Source organism: Solea solea, chromosome 3 (assembly GCF_958295425.1).
Source record: "Solea solea chromosome 3, fSolSol10.1, whole genome shotgun sequence".
Taxonomy (NCBI): Eukaryota; Metazoa; Chordata; class Actinopteri; order Pleuronectiformes; family Soleidae; genus Solea; species Solea solea.
Genome location: NC_081136.1, coordinates 33,777,221 through 33,798,363, shown reverse-complemented (window position 1 = coordinate 33,798,363; position 21,143 = coordinate 33,777,221). Strand labels below are relative to the sequence as shown.

Sequence of the window (21,143 nt, the reverse complement as noted above, 5' to 3'; positions counted from 1 at the left end):
GAGGGTGGAGGGAAGGAAGTAACAGATGCCGCAACTTATATCTGGAAACACATGGTCCCAGTTACCAAGGCTGAGAAATAGTACGTACCTTGACATAAATAAAATTAATTAGACCATTTTTTTATGTCCACAAAAATGCAAATGGTTCTTTCTATCCCTCGCTGATATTTTCGCAAATATGACACCATCAGCTGATACCACTAGCTCTTCAACTTTGCTCCAATCATCTCTTTCCTGTATTTCTCCTGCCATTTGGGGGAAAAGTGAAGAGAAATCTGTGTCAAAAAACAAAAGTGGGCCTCCAAACAGCTTTGAAATGAGAAGACAGGGGAGAGAAATGGACAAAATAACACAAACAAGAGAGAGAGTGAGAGAAGTGGAGGTAGAAAAACAAGGAATGGGAGGAGAAAGACAGAAAACTCAGAACAGGTCACAAATGACGAAACAGTGTTGAAGGCACAGGATTATTTTTTTCCCTTCCCCACAAGACTATGGAGGTACTATACAGGCACCTCTGTTGTGTTCTTTTTAGAGCATCTCTAGGGCTTGAGGCTTGTGTCCCTGAGCACATTCTTAGCCGTTTATTTTTCTTCTTGTAGAAATCACGTACAGGACTGAGACGCATGTGCACAAAAGACCAAAGTTCGTGAGCGATTCACAGCTGAATACATCACAATATGACCAGGTAACAAGTGTAGGAAGACTGAGTCACTGGTGAGAGAACATGAACCAAAAGGTATCACACCAACATGTCACTACGCTCGGCTGATTCATGTTTCTATTACAGACTTACAAAGTCATTATTTTATCAATTTCTGTGTAAAATTCAGGTACAAATACACACTATATACTAAATCTGAAGGCCTGTACATACTTTGCAAGAACAGAGACATTTGTTCTCTCTCCCAGGGCTGCGAGAAAAGAATGACGTCATTATAGTTCCTGCAGCTTGTTCTTGACACATCTGGGTAGAACTATTTCCAACAACTTTTCCGGGACTGGCCAGAGTTTGAAGTGGGCACGGTTAAGGCGGAAATGTTGACTTCTCAGGAGTTGTGCACTCTAGTTTCTCGTGTAGCAGGAAATGTCCTGGTACAGAACTAACTCCTGTTCTTGCCACCTCGACAACAAGAACTAACGTACAGGCCTCGACTCAGAATGAGTCAGTGCCTCACCAGTGCTGTGACTACAGTGCTGTAGGGCTACTGTAGTCACCATGGCATGTGCTGTCGCCAAGGTTACATGTGCTCTACTTCATCATAGTATTAACTGGCATCTGTCTTTTTCTTCCCCCTCATGGTCCATGTAAGTTCCGTTTAGATACAACAGTAAGATAAAAATATGGAACAATTAAAGGATAATGCAATGATTTTTAATAGTAGAATACAAGCATGTGTTACACAAAAAAAACACATGTCTTCTAATGGCACAGAATAAATTTAACACAGCGACAAACAACCATTTGCGGTGCAATTGTGTGTACTTGATATTTTTGGCTTAGAATGTACCATTTCCTGCAGGAGAGCTTTTAACACCGCCAGGTGTGCAATATGACAATTGTGCTTCCAAATAGGATGGATAACACTCACTCCAAAACAGGCGGGGACACAGCGACTCTCTTCAAATTCAATTTCAACAATGTGCCCACAGGCAAAAAGCCGACACCTCACTCCTGTATCATTGAGCTACAAGCTACAACAATCTTGTGGCCAGCTCAACACTCATGCTGCCCAGGCTTACTGCTTGAATACCCAATGGGGCACCTCTTAAGAGGTAAATCCCTGTGCCCACAGGCTGTTTTTTTCCACTGAATTAATAAGTGGAAAGCTCGATTGTTTCCTCAAAAGAAAATACAAACCAGAGTGTCTCAGTGGTTTCATCAATTTAGTTATTTTTTTGCCGTGTACAGCCGAGCCTCTAAAACGGATGATATAACAGGGATGAGACACACACACACAGAAAAACAAACGCCACCTCTTGAAGAAGAAGAAGGCCGTCTAGACAGTTAAGTCAGCAAAGCCATCTCAGGATAAGAGATGCAAATTAAACTGCATACGCTAGCAGGCGGTCTCATGAGCACCACGTTCAACTACAGCGCAACCTAATGTTGTTTTTAAGTTAGATCATACCTGATTAAACACTTTTGGGGGAGTAACGGAGGGCGACCAGAGCATCTATCATCCAGAGGAACCACTATGTTCACAAAAAAACAACGGCGGGATTGAGGCAAAGCAGAAAAGGTCCCATAATTAACCACTAGAACAACAGAAACCATGTTGTACTGAAGACCTGAAACTATAAACTCCTCAGGTAAATGTTTGATGGTATTTTAGAAAATACAAGTTGCATGTTTGCCTCACTTTACAAACCTGGGAATGATTAACCGTTATTAATATACATTTAATAGCTGTTATTGAAGTAGAAAAATGTGACTGCATCTGAAAACAACAACTACTATTTTTAATTGCGACAACGGCTGAAGTAAAGAGGAAAATCACGGGTTTCAATAGGTTACAAGTCAAACTTATAATTTTCAGCGGGATGTCAAACAATGAGTGGCAGGAAAATTAAAGTGAAATCAATGTCTGCCTGGGGAAATTACTACTGTTCATCCATGTGTCAAGCCAATGTGTTTTTGTGTGTGTAGGTTATTATGAAAAAAACAACCAGGCCACACACCAATAAACACAACTGGGTGTAAGTGACCTAAACTGATGCCATCAGAGAGAATAGAAAGAGCAACAGTAGGATGACTTGCAGGCATGTGCAGCCTGACCTACTAAACAAAAAACTACCAGCAAATAATGGTGGAACAGCAAGAAACAACAGTGCAAATATAATAATGTAGATAAAAACATAATGCACTTAGTCAATGTAAAGATGACAGCTATTAAAGTCTTACTGAGATTTATGCGAAGGATCGTTAAAGAGCCCTGTGGATGAGGAATAAAGCCACGCTTCGTTTAGCTTATTCCCTCAGTATCATGTAAAATTTAAACATTTCATTGCATTATAAAAGCAACGACATGCATCCGAGTAGGAACATATGCGTCTGCATGTGCGATTTTTTCCTCCAGATACCGGGTGGGGGGGTGAGGGCAGGGCAGACTGTTATGACTCAATCTAGAAGAACTACCTTTGCTTAAAAGACGTATTCTCACACACTGTGAAAATGTTGCATATACACAAGAGTTGAGAAGTAAATGTGCTTTTATCATGAAATTGCTTTTGCCTGTGGAAAACACGAGCTGAGAACAGTGTATTAAAACTGCAGCCTACCATCTACTTCTCTTTAATCAATTGGCTCAGCAAAAGTACGCAAAAGTGCAAGCTCCCAAACAAATCATGCCCCATTCCATGCTATTGCAGTCATTACAAGGTCGTCATCAGATTCAAATCGAAGGTGTGTGCAAGTTCATCGCACATCCACCCCAACTCATGTCAGCCAGATTGACTACCCTCTACCAGTTACTAATAATTTCCTTTCCTTTCCACTATTCAGAGGAGGCCAACCATGCTACTTTTAATCCCCCAAAGCTATGTGGAAGTGCTAACATGAAAAAAGGGATTAAGGGCACAGTAAGGCTGTATGTGCATGTGTGTCTCAGATATGCCAGCATTAGCAAGATTTCGCACAATAGGTGCATGTAGAATAAAAGCACTTTTTTCCCTTTGTGCAGCAGGCTAAGAGCATTTGGTTTCTCCATCCCTGATGTTTTCCAATTTTTTGCTGTAGCAATGTCAACCACACTATAAGAGGCAAAGTAAAACACTTGGTTTTCTTCACGAGGTGCCTGATCCTTTGGTGCCTGGCCTCTCTTCACCCTCGTGCGCATTCACCCACACAAACACATGTTGCCATGTGTAGAGGTACTTTAGAGAACTCCATCGACGTCCTACCATCAGCTCTCCTCAGTGGCTGAAAGCAGAACGTGTGGGAGGACCGGCTCTTATAGAATGGACTGCTGTGTGTTATTGACTTCAATTTAGAAAGTGCTGCCTGCTGGTTTACACCCCCCTCCCCCACCGCACCCCAACCCGCTCTCATAGCTGGGACCCTGCTGGCCTCCAGCCGCTGCCTACCTTCGGGGGAAATCCCTGATTGCTCTGCTACAGAAAACGCATTTAAGCAAGGTCATGGAGTGTGGAGTTACTGGTGTAACAGGGTGTGTGGGGATGGCATACGCTGGGGGAATTTCTCCCCCCTTCAACCTATAACCTCTTACTTGCATTACTTCCTTAATTCCTGGTTGTTTCATAAATAAAGTCAATGTCCACTTGTATCCATCTGTCAACCTTAAGCTTCCCCTTAACCCTACACTGTCTCCTAGGTGCTTGGGTGGAGAACTGCTCCAGTGCTTCTGTCGTTGGAGCTACAGCAGGTATATTATCGGCGCACAACGTTTGACACTGCACTTACAGATTAGACACACTTAGTTTGGCTTCTAAAATTCTCTAGTGTGGGAACAAATGTAGACACACTGGGTATTTCACTGGCAGCTACACACATACACAAACTTCCATTCTCTACTGCTTTATACAAATAAAATGTTATTTCATGTCGTAACAATAACTTTTCATACCTCTTAGAAAATCCAGCACTTGATTACCGTTCTCTGAGTATAATGCTCACACTGGAGAGCAGCTAGCTCATGCGCACACAGAAAGACAGACAAGGTTACTATCGGTGATGAAATCAAAATTTGAACTGATGAAATTCGACTTTCTGTACCCAGATGATATCCGACACGAGGGAGGCACAAAGTGAGACGGACACATGCGCTTACAAACACATAAAAATGTAAGTGGAAAACATTATCAGGGTATGGGGCAAGGTGGATTTGTCAAAAATGAAAAGCTGTTTCTCCCCTCCCCAGCCTTGCATCCCTGGGTGTGTGTGCAGTACCAGGCCTCAGTAGGGCTAATCCCCCCCCTACATGATGAATTGATCGAGATTCAGGGATTTAGAGTTTCAGGAAAAAATAAAACTGCAAAGAAGGTAATTGCCGTGGTGATATTAGGGAGAGGGGGATACGTGAAGGTCAGGGGCATCATAGTGGGAGAAGAAACAAAAGGTGTCAACTTCAGTATGGCAAAAGTGTCTGTGAGGATCCAGTTCCAAGCATGATGATGATAAAGACCAGAAAGTATAGATGTTATTATTTATAAAGGGAGATTTGTACTTTAAAGGGCAAACTGGGAGTTTTTTTGTTGCAGTGTTATTTCCAATTACCTCAACCAATAGACATTTTACACTTGTGATTGTATAAAGGCTACAGGAAAAGCTTCACATTTGTTTGTCATCATCAAGGCAAGGTGAGACAAAGCATTGGTTAGTGTAATAAATCCTTTTTACAGCCCCCCATTCTAGTCTATAAAAACTAGTAAGTGAACTGAGACAAGGAGAAGTAATGCAAAGCCCGATATGGGACTAATGTCACATAAAATATCGCAGAGTAACAGCTCACCAGTTAAGAAGTTTGTATTGACCAACCCAAGGACATAAAAGCAAAAGAAAGAGAGCGAGGGAGAGAGAGAGAGGGGTGGTTCTGGAGAAGAAGAAAAAAAGACAGCATCTTTGCTGCAAAGGAGCTAAAAGTCGAGAAGATTTAGCTGCCCTCTCTGTGGTGAATTACTATGTTTTTACCTTCACATTGCTCAGAGAAAGAGACATCCATTTCCAACAGCCTGGCAGTTGGCAAGGCAACATTGTGATGAACGCACATACAGATATGCTGCATGAATCCTAATGAAGCAAACTGACCAGTGACACGGCCAGGGCAAGTCGTGGCGAGCATTAGCGTTTGTTAGAAAAATAAGAGTGAGACGTGACGGAAAGTGTTTTACATCTAAAAAGAAAAATATTTGCAAATGATTATAGTTGGAATTTTGGAAAGTTCCAGGAAAGAACACGTCGTTCTCCTGGCTCATTTTGATTGAGTTGACAGTGTTAACCTAGCACCATCATCTTTACTCTGCTTCCAACTAACAGCGCTCGGGCTAATCCCTGCTCTGGCAGCCACTGTGAACACAGCTCAACATACTGAAATCTATTAGTCAGGAGACGACGCTAGCAACACAGAATGAATGAAAAACAGAGCCGTGGAAATGTTTGTCTTTCACCGTGAGCCCTCTAGTTGCCACAACCTGAAACGTCCCTTATTTCAGAAAGACACAGTTTGTCTCTCGCACACCAAAAATACAATGTAGAAAGTAGTGTCTTAGTTAAAGAGGGGGATTAGGGACAAGAAACGGAGGACGAGAGGGTGAGAGAAAGAAAAGAAAGGGGGCAACGGCACAGCTATAACAAAAGCAAAAGTCAAGGAGAGGAAATAAAAGGGAAAATTGTGAAACAGTTGAGGCAAACACAACAAAATGGAGAAAGAGAAAGGGGAATTTAAAGGAATATTGATTCATAACAGAATGTATTATCTTGTTTCACCTAATCTTAACAGTTCATCCACATTGCTCTACATTAACGTGCCATCCAAAGGCATTAACGACAAAGGAATGTCCAATACAAGCAAATGCTGAAAATATCAAAATGACTTTATTATGCTTAGTGGAGGTCACACAAGTTTATTGGAACCAAACTAGCGAGACAAAGCGGTGCATAAAAACACTTTCTCATCTCACCTGGCCAGATGTAAGCCACTAATATACCTTATTGAGTGTTATAATCTTTTGGTACGCTGGCATGATTGGTGCGTGCGTGTGCACAAGCATAAAGCGCAAGCATTTTAAGCCTTTTCTGGGACACTGATAGCAGTGTGTGTGTGTGTGTGAGTGTGTGTGTTTATGTGTCACACATAATCTCCTGCAGAATTAATTTGTGGAGATTGAAATGAAAACCTTCTTTACCTCAAGGTCAGCATTATTGAGTCTGGGGTGTCTGCGCTCACACACGTGTACGTGCTCATGCACATTTAAGTATTTTGACCAGGGAAAAAAATAAATGCTTTTATGATAACATCATGTCATGGCGGCCACTGGTGTGCAATCTGAAACTGAGAGATTACTGGATACTTGGATATAAACACATGTAACTCGCACCTGAATGCATAACATTTGTAATGTTCTCTCAAAGCACAAGACAAGCCCCAAAAATAGTGTGCCGCTTGTCTCCTTGGGAAAATATTGTTCTGCTGCGTTCACACAGAAAACCATGTGGGGCTTTGCCTAAGGGCCTGCACTGTAAATCCTTGATCCTGGCAATGGCAGGGGCAATGACATTATCATTAGAGCTATCATTCGACTCTAACATCCTCGTAATTATTGCTACTATACCATAGGCCATTCATACAAACGGAATTACTGACACGTACACACATGCAAACAGTCACAGGCTGCTGACCTACATGTGACTGGCCGCAGCCCAGATTTGCGAGCGTTCAACCCCAGAGGACGGCCTCTGTACCGTTTGCATACACCCCGTGAACATACTGGCTGTCTAGCGGACACCAAAGTAGGTCGCATGGTCCCCGCTAACTACACCCCAGCATCCTCGTGTCCCACTGCGAAAGGTGGCTGCACAGAGCTGTAGGTGAAACACAGCGGGCAGGGGTTGCAAAGCAGGGGCAGGATCCCGCATATCTGACAGCTCATCAAGACCGTCATCAGTCAGCAAGTCCTGGGGGCAAGGCCTGACAACACTTTTCATATCAACGCGCTGTATGTCGCACTGAGAAAGCATATACTGTTTGGCCACGGTGTAGGACACTACTTTATACACTAGACACTAAAGCACACTCACATGCTGGAGGCTTAAGAAAAACTTGCTGTGATCACACAGTTTGGCTGACAATCCAGGCATATGGGTCATTCCAGGCCAGGGCTAAGCTATATAACACAAAGGGTTGGCCACTTTTGGTCAGTGGAGCATTACAGAGTTTGGCAGGCCATGACCCCGGCTCCAATCAGCAGTGAGAAGGCAGTGACCACTGACAGACAAAGAAATAGGGTAAGAATAGGAAACAACAGGAAAGAGAAAAACAGACAACAAGAGAGAGCTGGACTTGTGGTGTTGGTCACTTTATGGGTCAATGAATTATTGTAGTTAGATAGCACTTGTCCTCGTACCCAGCTTGTGACCAGAGGGTCGCCTGTTCAAATCCCAGGATGGGTCAAGGGCTGGGGTGCCCTTGAGCAAGGCAATGTGCAAAGTGGAAATTAACACAACCTGAACTCATTCTAGGTCACTTGCTCATGAACAGTGGCAGACTACATGTACAGAAAATCACCAGCGTACACACACTGTATTACATTTGATTTGAGTCAGTGGGCACACCGGGTACCAGAGGATCCCTCAATTAAAGTCTGCTCAGGTGACAACAGATCAATGAAATGTTTGCATAGTTGCGACCGCATCATTGTTAAAACATGCTACGGTACGTCCCCATTATAGCGCACGTTTACTTGCTCAGAGGACGCAGTGAGGGGGGAGGGGGATGTAGCAGTGGAGCACACCTTTGATATCAGCATTCACATGGCTACCAGTCCTAGGGAATCCCCTGTGGAGAGAGAAAAGGAAACAGCCTTTCTTTTTTAACGGGGAAAATCCCACCATCCTCCTGTGGCTGCCACCACAGTCTTGCATATGCTTCATTGAAGCTCATTCGTATTCAACTGGAGATAAGTCAAGGAGAAAGTCTGTGTGTGTGTGTGTGTATGTGTTATATAGGGGTCCACTTCCTACTCCTGTGCCGGTGGGAATAACATACTGTGCTACAGGCAGTGTGACCTTTTCTGGCTCACATGTTTTCTCTCCTCCATCTCTCTTTCACACACTTACACTCTACCTCGGACACAAATGCACACACGCCTATCGGACCGTCACGGCTAGCTTTACCAGCCATAAATTGCCCACACTGCTCCCTCGTTTAATAGACATGAGTCATGTACAAATCATTGGAGAGAGAGAGAGAGAGAGAGAGAGAGAGAGAGAGAGAGAGAGAGAGAGAGAGAGAGAGAGACAGAGAGACAGAGAGAGAGAGACAGAGAGACAGAGAGAGAGAGAGACGATGGAACAGTCAGGTGTGTCTGTTTTGCATCTTCTCCTGTGGCAGGACGGTAAAACACGTCTCATTTTTCTCTTGGTCGCCTTCCTTAACATGACCTTTACGGCTGGGTGCTTCCTCGAGCAACAGTTTGTGCTAAAATTGAGGGTTAAGGCCTGCCTGTTTGGAGTACTCTAACTACCTGTCCAGGCTTACATATCAGAGGAGAGGTGGAGAAGTGAAAATGCTAAAGGTGTAGACCCAGCAGCCAGCAGAAAAGGTTATCAAAAATCCTACATGTTACAAATGAGTAACTCATTTGTAACATAACAATTCTACCATTCTAAACCTTTTTATTCTTCGCAGAGAATAACAAGAACGAAATGGAAAAGGAATAAATTACAGTTCTTTGCCTTAATAACCCAAACATACAACTGAAGGAGGGAAATACAAAGCAGCGAATGCAAATGTGAGCTGGCAGGAAATTGTATAGAGAGCACGAAAGCTAGCGATGGAAGTCAAGTGACACAGTGATGGACAGAGAATGAGAAGAGAAGGGAAGACGGCGAGCAGGGTGAGAGTGGAGTATGTGTGTGTGTGTGTGTGTGTGGGGGGGAGTTAATGCACAAAAACACACTGCATCAAACCAAAGCACTGCTCCGAGCAGGATGCGTCAGCAGTCCATTCATGTTTCTCCATTTTCCACTAAAGGACAGTACAAAAAGAGTGAGAGGCAAGGGGGAGATGAAGTGAAAAAAAGGCACAAAGATGGGAAAGAGAGCGACAGGAAGTGAGGCAGTGAGAGGAACTGTGTTCCATCTGCCTGCCTTTGACACCAAAGCAATGCTGGGAAGCTTTGCCAGACTCTTTTGGAATGCCTGGAATATTGCTTGAGAGGAGGGGGTTAAAATGTGGTTGCTGTGGGGATGCCACCATCCATCCATGCCTGCCTATTGCTCGGACAGCCTGTCCATTCCTTTAAGCTACACAAAGCCCCAGAAAGCCACAGAACAAGGGACCGAGTATTAAAAAAAAAAAAAAAAGAAAAAAGAAAGAGTGGAGGACAGCAGGAGCAAACTGGCTTTTGAAGAGGTAGATCTCTAAAAAGGTCTGAGTGCTTTGAGCATTACCAACTACCTCAGGACACTGCAGAGAGCAGGAGGGAGGAAGGGAAAGAGAAAGAGAGTGTCTGAGAGAGAGAGAGAGAGAGAGAGAGAGAGAGAGAGAGAGAGAGAGAGAGAGCGAGCGAGCGAGCGAGGAGTGTGCGCAGGAGAGAGAGAGAGAGAGGGAGAGAGAGAGATCCAACCCGGCGCACACCCTCTCTTTTGCTGCTACAACTGATCCTTTCCACATCGACGCTACTGTTAACGCTATGCCTGTAAGCCAAGCGTTCACCCAGCGATTGCCTTTCCTGCCTCGCTCCTCTCCCTAGTTGGACACTGCATTAGTGAGAGGGTGCTGACCATCACAAGGAGTGAAGCGGCGGCAAAAAGAACTGGACTAAAAGAAGAAAAAAGAAACCCGCCGGAGAGAGGAAGGGGAAACTGCGCACCACCCCTCCTCCCTCTAACCCACCTCGATCAACCCTGCTACAACAACCCCACTCCTCCCAGCACCCGGTTCCATCCCCCAACCCACCCCCTTCTAAAGAAATTGACGGATTATTGGGAAGTGCACTGGAGGCAGGCTGCAGCTGCTGCTGTGTGTGCTCGCCACTGCTGCTGTGTGCTTCGCAAGGATGGTGTGTGTGCATTTTCAATTGCTGCTGTGCCCACCACAGCTGCCGAGACTGGAGCATGTGGCTAGTTAAGAGGGAAAAGACGCTAATGAAGGTACTGTGCATCGCCTAGCCTCTTCAACCCCTTCAAACACTCCTGGAGGAGGAAAGAATAGGCAAAAAAAAAAAGGAAAAAGAAAAATTAAATGGACACGACACCACACTAAGACGAGAAGCAAGAAGAAAAGTGCGAGAGAGAAAAGGGCTGAGAGACTGACCAACCGACCGACTGATCACCGAAAAGTGAACAGAGGAATACAGAGAGGAGGGGGTCTGTTTTTTAATGACTAGACTTATCCGCCTCCCCTCCTGATCATTGCAAAGAGAAAAATCTAAGAACAGTGAAAAGGATTGTGGAATTTCAACTCAACATTCTTCAACCTCGTCCCCAACTACCTCCTTTTTGCTTTGGCACAAAATACTGTGCATGTTTGTTTGTCTGTTGCCTGTGCTATGGATACCTGGATAAGGTGTCTAGCAGGGGGATCAACTGTCAGATTCCAAGGACAAGCAAAAGAAGAGGAGTCGACAGCAAGAGGCGAGAGAGGGAGCACTGCTGCTTTGGGAGCCTGACTGGATTCCTATTTTTTTTTCCTTTTTTCTAGTCAGCAAGAAAAGGGAGAAAAAAAAAACTCACTAAGGGGGTCCAAACGCTCTCTTTGGATGTGTGGATTTACAAAAGGGCTCTTCTTGGTTTAGCTCTTTGGTATTGAGACCTGTTTTGAGAAAATATATATAAAAAAGGCTTTCTTTGCTGCTCTTGGATATACATACATCTGATCTGAATGCCACAGCATTGTGATTGCAAAAAGGAGGGAAGCTATATATCTCAGTTCAAGGACCTGTAATAATAACTTGAGGTAGGTGTCTAGTGTTTCAACCCCTTTGCATAAATTTGTAACATCTTACCCCCTTCTTCTACGTTGTAATACGGTTTTGGTCGTTTAATTTACCACCATGTCCCTCAAATATACATGTTTCAGACAAGCAAACCCTTCCCACCATCCCCTCCCCTTCTGCCCATGAGCTCAGCTCATGGAAATTAAAGCATCGCTTTATCAAGAATAGGTCATATATTGTTTCTTATTAGCAAAAACCTTAAACCAGCATTTTGCTCTTTTCCTATTCAGTTCCCATCTCTTTACTCTTGATCCCTTAACACTACTACCAGCCAACTATCTGCTTCCCAAATCCCCAAGGCCCCCAAAACACTAGCCCCACAACCCCCCTCCTCCCCCCAGATGATGCTGAATTATGAATGTGCCACATCATGAGTCTCCTGGGGCGGGTAGCTGTGCATCGTGCCAGGAAAGCCGCCCTGCTCTGTGTAGTCTTTCTGATGGCGCGAGCGTGGAGCAGCGCCTCCCTGGCCTTGGCGGGGGCGGCGGTGTCTCAAGGCCCTCAGGGCTGTCCACCGCAGTGTTCCTGTAGTAATCAGCAGGGGAAGGTGGTGTGCACCCGACGTGGCCTCACCCGTGTGCCCCCTGGTATTCCTGCCAACACGCGGCACCTCAATCTAATGGAGAACGCCATTGAGGCGGTGCAGGCTGACTCCTTTCGCCACCTGCACCACCTTGAGGTGCTTCAGCTTGGGCGAAATGCCATACGTCAGATTGAGGTGGGCGCATTTAATGGACTCACCAGCCTCAACACACTGGAGCTGTTTGACAACCGGTTGACAGTGGTGCCCAGTGGGGCCTTTGAGTATCTGTCTAAACTAAGAGAACTGTGGCTGAGGAACAACCCAATTGAGAGTATACCCTCCTATGCCTTCAATCGGGTGCCATCACTCATGCGGCTGGACCTGGGAGAACTAAGGAAACTGGAGTACATCTCAGAAGGAGCTTTTGAGGGTCTACAAAACCTCAAGTACCTCAACCTGGGCATGTGCAACATAAGAGGTGATATGCCAAACCTGAGTCCCCTCAAGGGCCTTGAGGAACTGGAGATATCGGAAAATCATTTCCCAGTGATAAAGCCTGGCTCTTTCAAAGGCCTGCGTTCACTCAAAAAGCTATGGGTGATGAACTCACAAATCACAGTGATAGAGAGAAATGCTTTCGATGACCTATCTTCATTGGTGGAGCTAAATCTTGCCCATAATAATCTGAGTGCTGTGCCACATGACCTGTTCTCCCCGCTCAGGTACCTGGTGGAGCTCCATCTTCACCATAACCCTTGGACCTGTGGCTGTGAGGCTGTATGGTTAGCACGCTGGCTAAGGGAATACATCCCCACAAACTCAACTTGCTGTGGACGCTGTCACTCACCTGCCATCATGAGGGGTCGACAGCTGGTTGAGGTGGATCGAGGAGAGGGTGCAGCAGTCCAGTGTTCTGCACCATTCATTGCTGATGCTCCAAAGGACTTGAACATCTCAGCAGGGCGAGTGGCTGAGCTTCGTTGCCGCACAGCCATGATGTCTTCAGTGCGTTGGCTATTGCCTAATGGGACTATACTGACACATGCCTCTAGCAATCCGAGAATATCAGTCCTCAATGATGGTACTCTAAATTTCTCCAATGTCCTTGCAGCAGACACAGGCACTTACACCTGCATGGTTTCCAATGCAGCTGGGAACTCCAACGCCTCAGCCTACCTCAATGTGAGTGCAGCTGAGCTTAATACATCCAACCTGAGCTACTTTACCACAGTGACAGTGGAGGTCTTGGGACCAACGACTGAGATGCCCAAACCTAAGACAACCACCATGGGCACAGCTGCTGCTGCAGGAGCTGGGGTAGCTGGAGGAGGAGCAGGCCAAGGAACAACAACTACAACTGCGTCTCCTTCTGTTTTTCAGCCAGTCTTCATCTCGACTCCAACTGTACTGTTGCAAAGCACCGACAGTCCACCAAGTGCAGCTAAGCCATCTGTAGTGCCAGGACTTCAAGGTTCTACTGGCAAGCCAGGGAAGTCTGGGCCTAGCCTAGATGAGGTGATGAAGACTACCAAGATCATTATAGGTTGCTTTGTGGCAGTGACACTGTTGGCTGCTGTCATGCTAATTGCCTTCTACAAACTGAGAAAGCGCCACCAGCAGAGGAGCACAGTGGCAGCTGCCCGCACTGTGGAAATTATCCAGGTGGATGAGGAGGACCTTCCACCACCAGCATCTGCATCTCAAGAGACAGCTCTCACATTGCCTGAAATCCGGGACCATAACAGCATACACAAATTGGACTACAGCCACAAGACTGACTACAGCTTTCACAAGCCCAAGGCCGAATATAAACCCCAGCCTGATTTCACCCTTCACAAGCCCAAGGCTGAGTATACCACCTATAAGCCAAATATGGACTTTAGCGGCCACAAATCCATGCCAGACTACAGTGCTCACAAATCAACACCAGATTTCAGTCTTCACAGATCAAAGCCCGACTACAGCCCATTCAGTCAGGATTACAACATTCCCAAACCTAAAGGAGAGTACAGCCCATTCAAACCAGACTTCGGCACCCACCCAAAAGCTAAAACGGACTACAGCCCCTTCAAACCAGATTTCAGCACTCACCCCAGGCAGAAACCGGACTTCAGTCCATTCAATAGAGATTACAGCACCCAACCAAAAGCCAAACATGACTACAGCCCACTGAAATCGGACTACAGCACACAGAATAAACCTAAGGCTGAATACAGTCCATTCACGCTCGACTTTGGCACTCACCCAAGACCTAAGCCTGATTACAGCCCATTTAAGACTGACTACAGCACTCAACCCAAACCCAAAACAGATTACAATGCCCAGAGGTCGAAAACTGACCTTACCTACAAACACAAGGACCCTTACACCCCTCATAAGACTGCAACGGATTACAGCGCCTTCAAGACCGACTTCAGCCCTCACAAAGCAGATTACAGCGCCTTCAAGTCTGACTTTAGTCCACACACTCAGAGACCTAAACTTGATTACAGTCCACACAAAATGGAGTACAGCCCCCATAAGATGGACTACAGCACTCTAAAGCCTAAATATAATACCTACAAACCAACTGGCCATGGGGCTAAATGGACAGACAACAATGTTGGGAACTCTTTGCCTCGAACCTTGCCCAGTACCATCACAACAATGGCTGAGCCCTTTGTCATAAAAACTCACACCAAGGAGAAAGTACAGGAGACTCAGATTTGAAAGGCCCCCTAATTGGCTCCCACTCCATTACCTATGTCCCCAAGGCCCCTCCCACCCGTCCCACCCCCTTGTCCTTTGCCCATAAAATCATGCAATAGAATGCACAAAAAAGGACAGGATCTACTTTTTTTTGTACAGAGTGAAAACTTAAAAAGACTGGTGATTTCTTGTTGTACATGCTTATAAATATATATAAATATATATATATATGGACAAATTGAAAACTACCATGGGCTGGTGATAGAGAAACATATATTAAAAAGAAAAAGAAAAACTATTTTCTAACCTGTAACTTCTATTTAAAACAATGAGTTGTTTAAGATGCTGTCTTGACTTTGACAAATGAGGGTAGTGTTGTTTTAAAAAAAGGGGCATTCTGTGTGATTTTTACACCATGCTACAGAGAATGCAGTAAGGGGAAAATATTTATACAGAGAAGACTTTCTTTATCAAAAACCGAAAAAGGTCAGTGTCGATCTTTACAGGTTTATCTTGTAAAAGCACCAAGAATTTGTACTGTGCCAAATGTTATAAATGCAATAAAATGGATTTTTGGAAGAAAAAAGGAAGTTTTAGAGAGAGATGTTTTTCCCCCCCCTTCTCTTCTAGTGTATACTGTAACGATCAGCCGAATGCTTTAGACACTGCAGTAAGACGCTGCAGCTATGCTTTAACCCTGTGTGTGCTGAAACGATTTAGGCAGAATGAATCACAGCGCAGAAGTGGATGGTGCTTTACTTTTGAATCTGTCATCACCTGCTGTCATGTTATTTACATTTAAGACAAGACTGCTCTAAAATATATCTGAAAAGATGCAGTGGTGTGTGGAAAAGCAAGTATTGCAGAGCTATCATCACATCTTATTTGTTAAATGAATGTTCATTATTTAATGATTTTCATTGATGCAAGCCGACTGTGTTTACTAAGATTATTTCAATTACAAACTGATGTTATTAGTTGCAAATCTACTGAGTGAGAAATGGATAAAATAAGGTGATAATACACTTTGGGTTTCTCATACCGTCTTGTACTTTGCCGAAAAATATAGGTCCTCATTTCACTTTTCATTGCATTGCCAGCTGTTTTGCCTTCAATCAGTACGGGGGCATTTTTTTATGGTGACAAATGCCTTCAGGTCTCGCTGTTAACTGTGCATTTTTCATCTTGGACAGGATCACCCCCCTCTCAATCATAATACTGTTCACAGTTCTGTAACTAACGAAGAAGGATAACATACATGATGAAACACATACCATGTTTCTGGCGTGTATTGGACAAGTGAGCCAGTTTGTGTTTGGGAAAACATGGTATGTAAGACTGAAGACAACGCCGTGTTGTTGCCTTTATACTGTAACTCGTGTTACCTTGTCTGAGGCACACTTGTTTACTTAAATTATTGAAAAGAGAGAGAAAGAGAGAGTGAGCGAGAGGGCAAAAAAGTGATGTCAACTACCCTGGGAACACACATCACTTAAGAGCATCATAACGTGTTTGGAGTGCATCATACTATGTGGGTGAGAGATGACAAAGGGAATACCAGCACAGATTCTAATACTTGTTTGTGTGAGTAAAAGTACATTTCTTAAATCAAAGAATAACCGGTCTCTGTCGATGCAGGGTGTTATCAGGTCCACAGTCACAGGCCTGTGTACGCAGGCAATTTTTGACTGCACCATTTTACATAGATTTCAACAGGAATTCAACAAAAAAAGAGAGCAAAGCCAACATGGTGCATCGTAAAACAAAGAGTGTAGCAAGTAGCTGAATGCTTGTGATCTACTTAACCTACAGTTGAGACTGTCAGCAGGGGAGCGTGGTATGTACGTTTGAGAGGGTGACAGGACAGCTTTGACAAATAAATAAGTGGCAAAACAAAACAGTGGGAGGAGGGAGCCAGACGGAATAAGAGACAGGTCAGAAGAGACTGTTGAAGAGAGAGAGCACAAGCATTTACTCATTTAGCTCATTTAGGCAATGCCTCGAGCTCGGAAACATGTCAAATGTTGTTGACTAATACAGCATCGGCTGTAAATGTATAATTTAAATGTCTTCGAGCATTGCACTGGATGGGGGGGCTGAGATGGTTATGATAGGGAAAGACAACTCTGTGGGATGGTAAAATTGTGCAGAAATATATCCAAAACAGAAAAAATATTTAGCAATCTAAATAAGGAATCACAAAAACGCTCCTTCCTGAATTTCACTGGATTCTGTGTTCGAACTTGGGGAGCATTGATATCTGGCATAAAAAGACAGGAAGGGCTGCAAAGACTGAGATTAGGGAAAAACTTAAACATAAATGAAGAGTGCAGTATCAGTATGTTATTATCACCCCCCAAAAACCAACTGCCATCAAAAGGGGTAAAAATAACTTACTGCAATGTAACCAGCACTGTCACAACTGGTCACATTGTCATATATCAAATCAAGCACAGCACTCACTACCTTCCCCTTCATGCAATGTCTGGTGGTGGTGACGATGACTCAGCCTGTAATGTCCAGCATTTGCAGGTGACACATGGAGCCCAGTCGATCACACGTACATGGAGATATTCAGACTTTAAAAGAAAGCTCACTCACACACAATGCCTCAGGACACCATGAGATTTGTTGTTTTTGCAATCCTATTTATAAGTATTTAGTGTGACCTACCCCTTACATTTGAATAGGACAACCCTGGCTCTCATAAAACTGGAGTGGAGGCCTAATTAATGTCACTGGGAAAACCTGTGTTTGTCCTAATATTTAATGTTCCATTATGCCAGGTTCATTCAAGACACACTGGAGCATTACATAAACATGCTGTACGAGTTAAAACTCACTGACGGCTTGCTTATATGCAAGACCTGTACTTACAGTCACATCGTTCTTATACAAATGCAAATGAGTCAGTTGTGCGCTTAGATTGATTCATATCAAATTTGCATCTGTGTGTTGCGTTGAAATGCGTCGCGTAAGTGGGTTAGATGGATTCTGAGCTGTTGTGCAAACAGATGCAAGCACTGTATTAAGCATTAAGCTGCGTGATGGCATAGTTGTCGGATAGAATGTGGCCTAAACCTTCTGCAATAAGTTGCACCCAACCTGGCAACAAGGTCGTCAGTCAGCTCGTCAGCAAGCCCGGCCTCTTAACAGTCCACCTTCCCTCTGCCACATCATGCTTTTAGGTTTTTTCCTCCCCTTTCCGAGTGTTTCATTAGCGATCACAAAAGGCATTTGAAAGAGGAAGCACGGCGGGATGCACCTATTCACCCACAGCTCACAGGGCTGGCGTAGTGAGGGGAAAGAAAGGAGCCGATATTGACGTTAGAGGAAGATTAAGTGGTAAAGCAATCGAGATGTAGGCAAGAAAATGTAAGTGGGAACAAAAACATGATAGACTGCTTGGAAGAAGTTATTATGGAGCAAGCAAAAGTCAGGGGGGGAAACACTTACTGAGAATGAAAATGTGGCTATGAGAGAAGGAAGTTAGGGCGAGGGGAATTAAGGAAGAATGAGGGCAGAAGATAAATAGGGAGGGAGACGGCAGAAACAAAAACCAAAGATAAAAAAAGAAAGAAGAATTGGAAATGGATTAAAATTAAATTAAACTAAAGGAAAAAGGAAGATAGAGATAGATGATAACGGAGATCTAAGCTTTAACAAGAGGGGGAAAGAAATGAGACCGGGAGAGGAGAGAGTAAAGGCACTTGGGAGAGGAGTAAGCAGCAGTGCAAATGTGATGCAAGAGTGCCAGCTACAGATGGAAGCAGGGATATATAGCCCGGTCGCCATGGCTCCTGTATGATTGGTGCACGGCCTGGACTGCACCACAGTGGGTGTGGCGTTGGGGGGGGGGTGGGGGCAGAGTGTGATGTTGCCGTAGCAGAGTGGTAGCAGATAAGAAGTGCTGATACCAGTAATGGACTGGTCCGCTGGGGGTACTTGAGGAAGGGAGACCGGTGAATATGAAAGCCGTGAGTATGGCAGGATCAAGAGGTCAGCACAAATGGAACTGTAGGGACAACAATAACTGTGTGCATGTGCATGTGTGTTTCCAGTGTAATCAAGTTGAACTGAATTTAACCAGTCAAAGCTTTTAAACATGGAAACAGTTTCTCCAAATTAATAAATGACCCTACTGGTTTTTTTTTTTTTTTAATGCAATCCCTTGGATTTATTTTTTTTGTTATTATAAATGACGGCACGCTGAGGTGCAGAAAATTGCTGTAATAAAATGGCATTCTTTTAAAATGACATTTAGGTGTCATTAAATAACAGTAGGTGATGGAAACTCAACTGTAGCAGCTTTTTATCAAAAAAAAAAAAGCCCCCTATTCAATAATGTGTATTCAAACTGGAACTTTCTATTGATTCACTGGCAAATTATTATTTTTTTAAGGTGGATGATAAAAACAGGATGGTAGAAGTTTATTTATGCAGCCTGTGCCCTTGGTTCCACTCATACAGATGTTGAGTGAATGAACTTGAATTATTATAGTTTACTATGCTTGTGGCTGACAGTAAGAGGAAGGTTTGGTGTCACGCACCCCATGTTTCCATATGATTTGTGTGTGTGTGCTTTTAGAATGTGCATAGTTACGTTTAATGATGGAACTATGTTACGGTATTTGCTGAATACCAAGTGTATAGTAGAGCAGCAGGAGCAGTAATATTTAATGGCAGTGTTATATGACTCACAAAGCTAATTTACCTGGGATGTGTGGCAGAAAAAAAAAAAGAAGAAAAAAGCCCACGCCGATTGCTTCATCTCCATGCCTTGGTGTTTTACTAAGCTCCTATTGATTGATAACAATCAGTAATGCAAGGTGCCTGACATCAACATCACTAATTTATTCCCAGGCATGTGTGCTACTTGTCACACACACACACACACACACACACGCCCAGTGTGCTAGTAAAGCAGACAGGGGGCTATTCTAAGCAGGCCTGCAAGCGTGCTGCCTTGTGAGTCAATGTGAGTCAGGGACAGAGAGTTGACTTGTACTAATGTCAAAATGGAGCGACTCGATGTGGTGCAGAGAATCTACGTCAAGCACGCATAGAAAAACTGTGACAGAAGAGAAACTGAATTGGATTAAGAGAGGGGAGGTACGTCGTCACACTACCGTTAATATTCTGCTTTATGACAATCTCCTGCTCATTTTATTTAGACATAATTAGAAGAAGGTAAAGGGGATGATTAGGGGCTGTCACTTCTCATAAAGAACTCAGATATCTGTACAAACTTGAGGGGAGAATTATTTCCTTTTTGCTGAAATAAGTCAAACAATTGTACAGGACTATCACCTGACTACATAAACTGCCCATCATATCAGGTCTACCAAAGCCACCATTTTGGACCACCATGTTTTCACTGGAGCTGAAACAATTACTCGATCAGTCAACTATTTTGCTAATTGATTAATCGGTCTGAAGCTTACGTTTAATGATGGAACTATGTTACGGTATTTGCTGATTACCAAGTGTATAGTAGAGGTGGTAGCAGAGAGATGGTAGCGTTATATGACTCGCAAAGCTAATTTACCTGGGCTGTGTGGCAGAAAAAAAAAGAAGAAAAAAGCCAGTGACTTTAAAAAACTGATTTGAGGGCAAAAGTTCATCCTAAGCATTTACAATGTGGTCAAGCTTAGTGCATAAACTGGGCCTTCGATAGAACATCGACTCCATCAGAGAAACAGACCGTGACATTTTGTTTTGCTGTGACCCAATCAAGCTAAACCGTTCTTCTGAGAGGATTCACGACACCAAGGCATCTAAAAACTACAACATAGACGGCAAAGTAATAAACAAATCAGCTCACGCACACGTTAGCTTAGCTGTTAGGGACACACAAGTGAAGCAGTGGAGAAAGTACCGCAGACACTTTGCAGCAGGGGAGCAGGGGGGGGAGATATCTGAATATCTTGGAGGGAATAATGGGTCATACAACTTTAGTTTGAACTAGATTTTGGGGGGGGAAGTGACAGCCCTAGCTATGATGTTGTTAGATGACTGGAGAAATGCGGGTTGATGCTGAGGTTTCTGGTAAAATGACGCAACTAGGCATTTCTAGTGACCAGCTGGGGGGAGGATTTATTGGTACCGAGGTCAATACAAGGCAGGTTTACTGGCAGACATGAGCCCAATGCTATATACTAACTGTATACGTGCATGCCAACAGACCTCAGAGATGTACTGTGGTCAAACTCACAGATTGGCAGATGGTTTGTGTGAATTATTCTTTTACCAGGTGGAT

At 44.0% G+C, this 21,143-nt stretch overlaps 2 protein-coding genes across 3 annotated transcripts in view; one reads left to right on the top strand and one right to left on the bottom strand.

Annotated features, from left to right (window-relative positions):
* snd1 (staphylococcal nuclease and tudor domain containing 1) overlaps positions 1 to 21,143 on the bottom strand; it is a 167,813-nt gene that overhangs the window by 76,057 nt on the left and 70,613 nt on the right. The window lies entirely within an intron of this gene.
* lrrc4.1 (leucine rich repeat containing 4.1) lies at positions 10,191 to 15,669 on the top strand. The gene has a single exon (XM_058625513.1). The coding sequence runs from the start codon at positions 12,032 to 12,034 to the stop codon at positions 14,903 to 14,905; it is 2,874 nt and encodes a 957-aa protein (XP_058481496.1). The 5' UTR covers positions 10,191 to 12,031; the 3' UTR covers positions 14,906 to 15,669.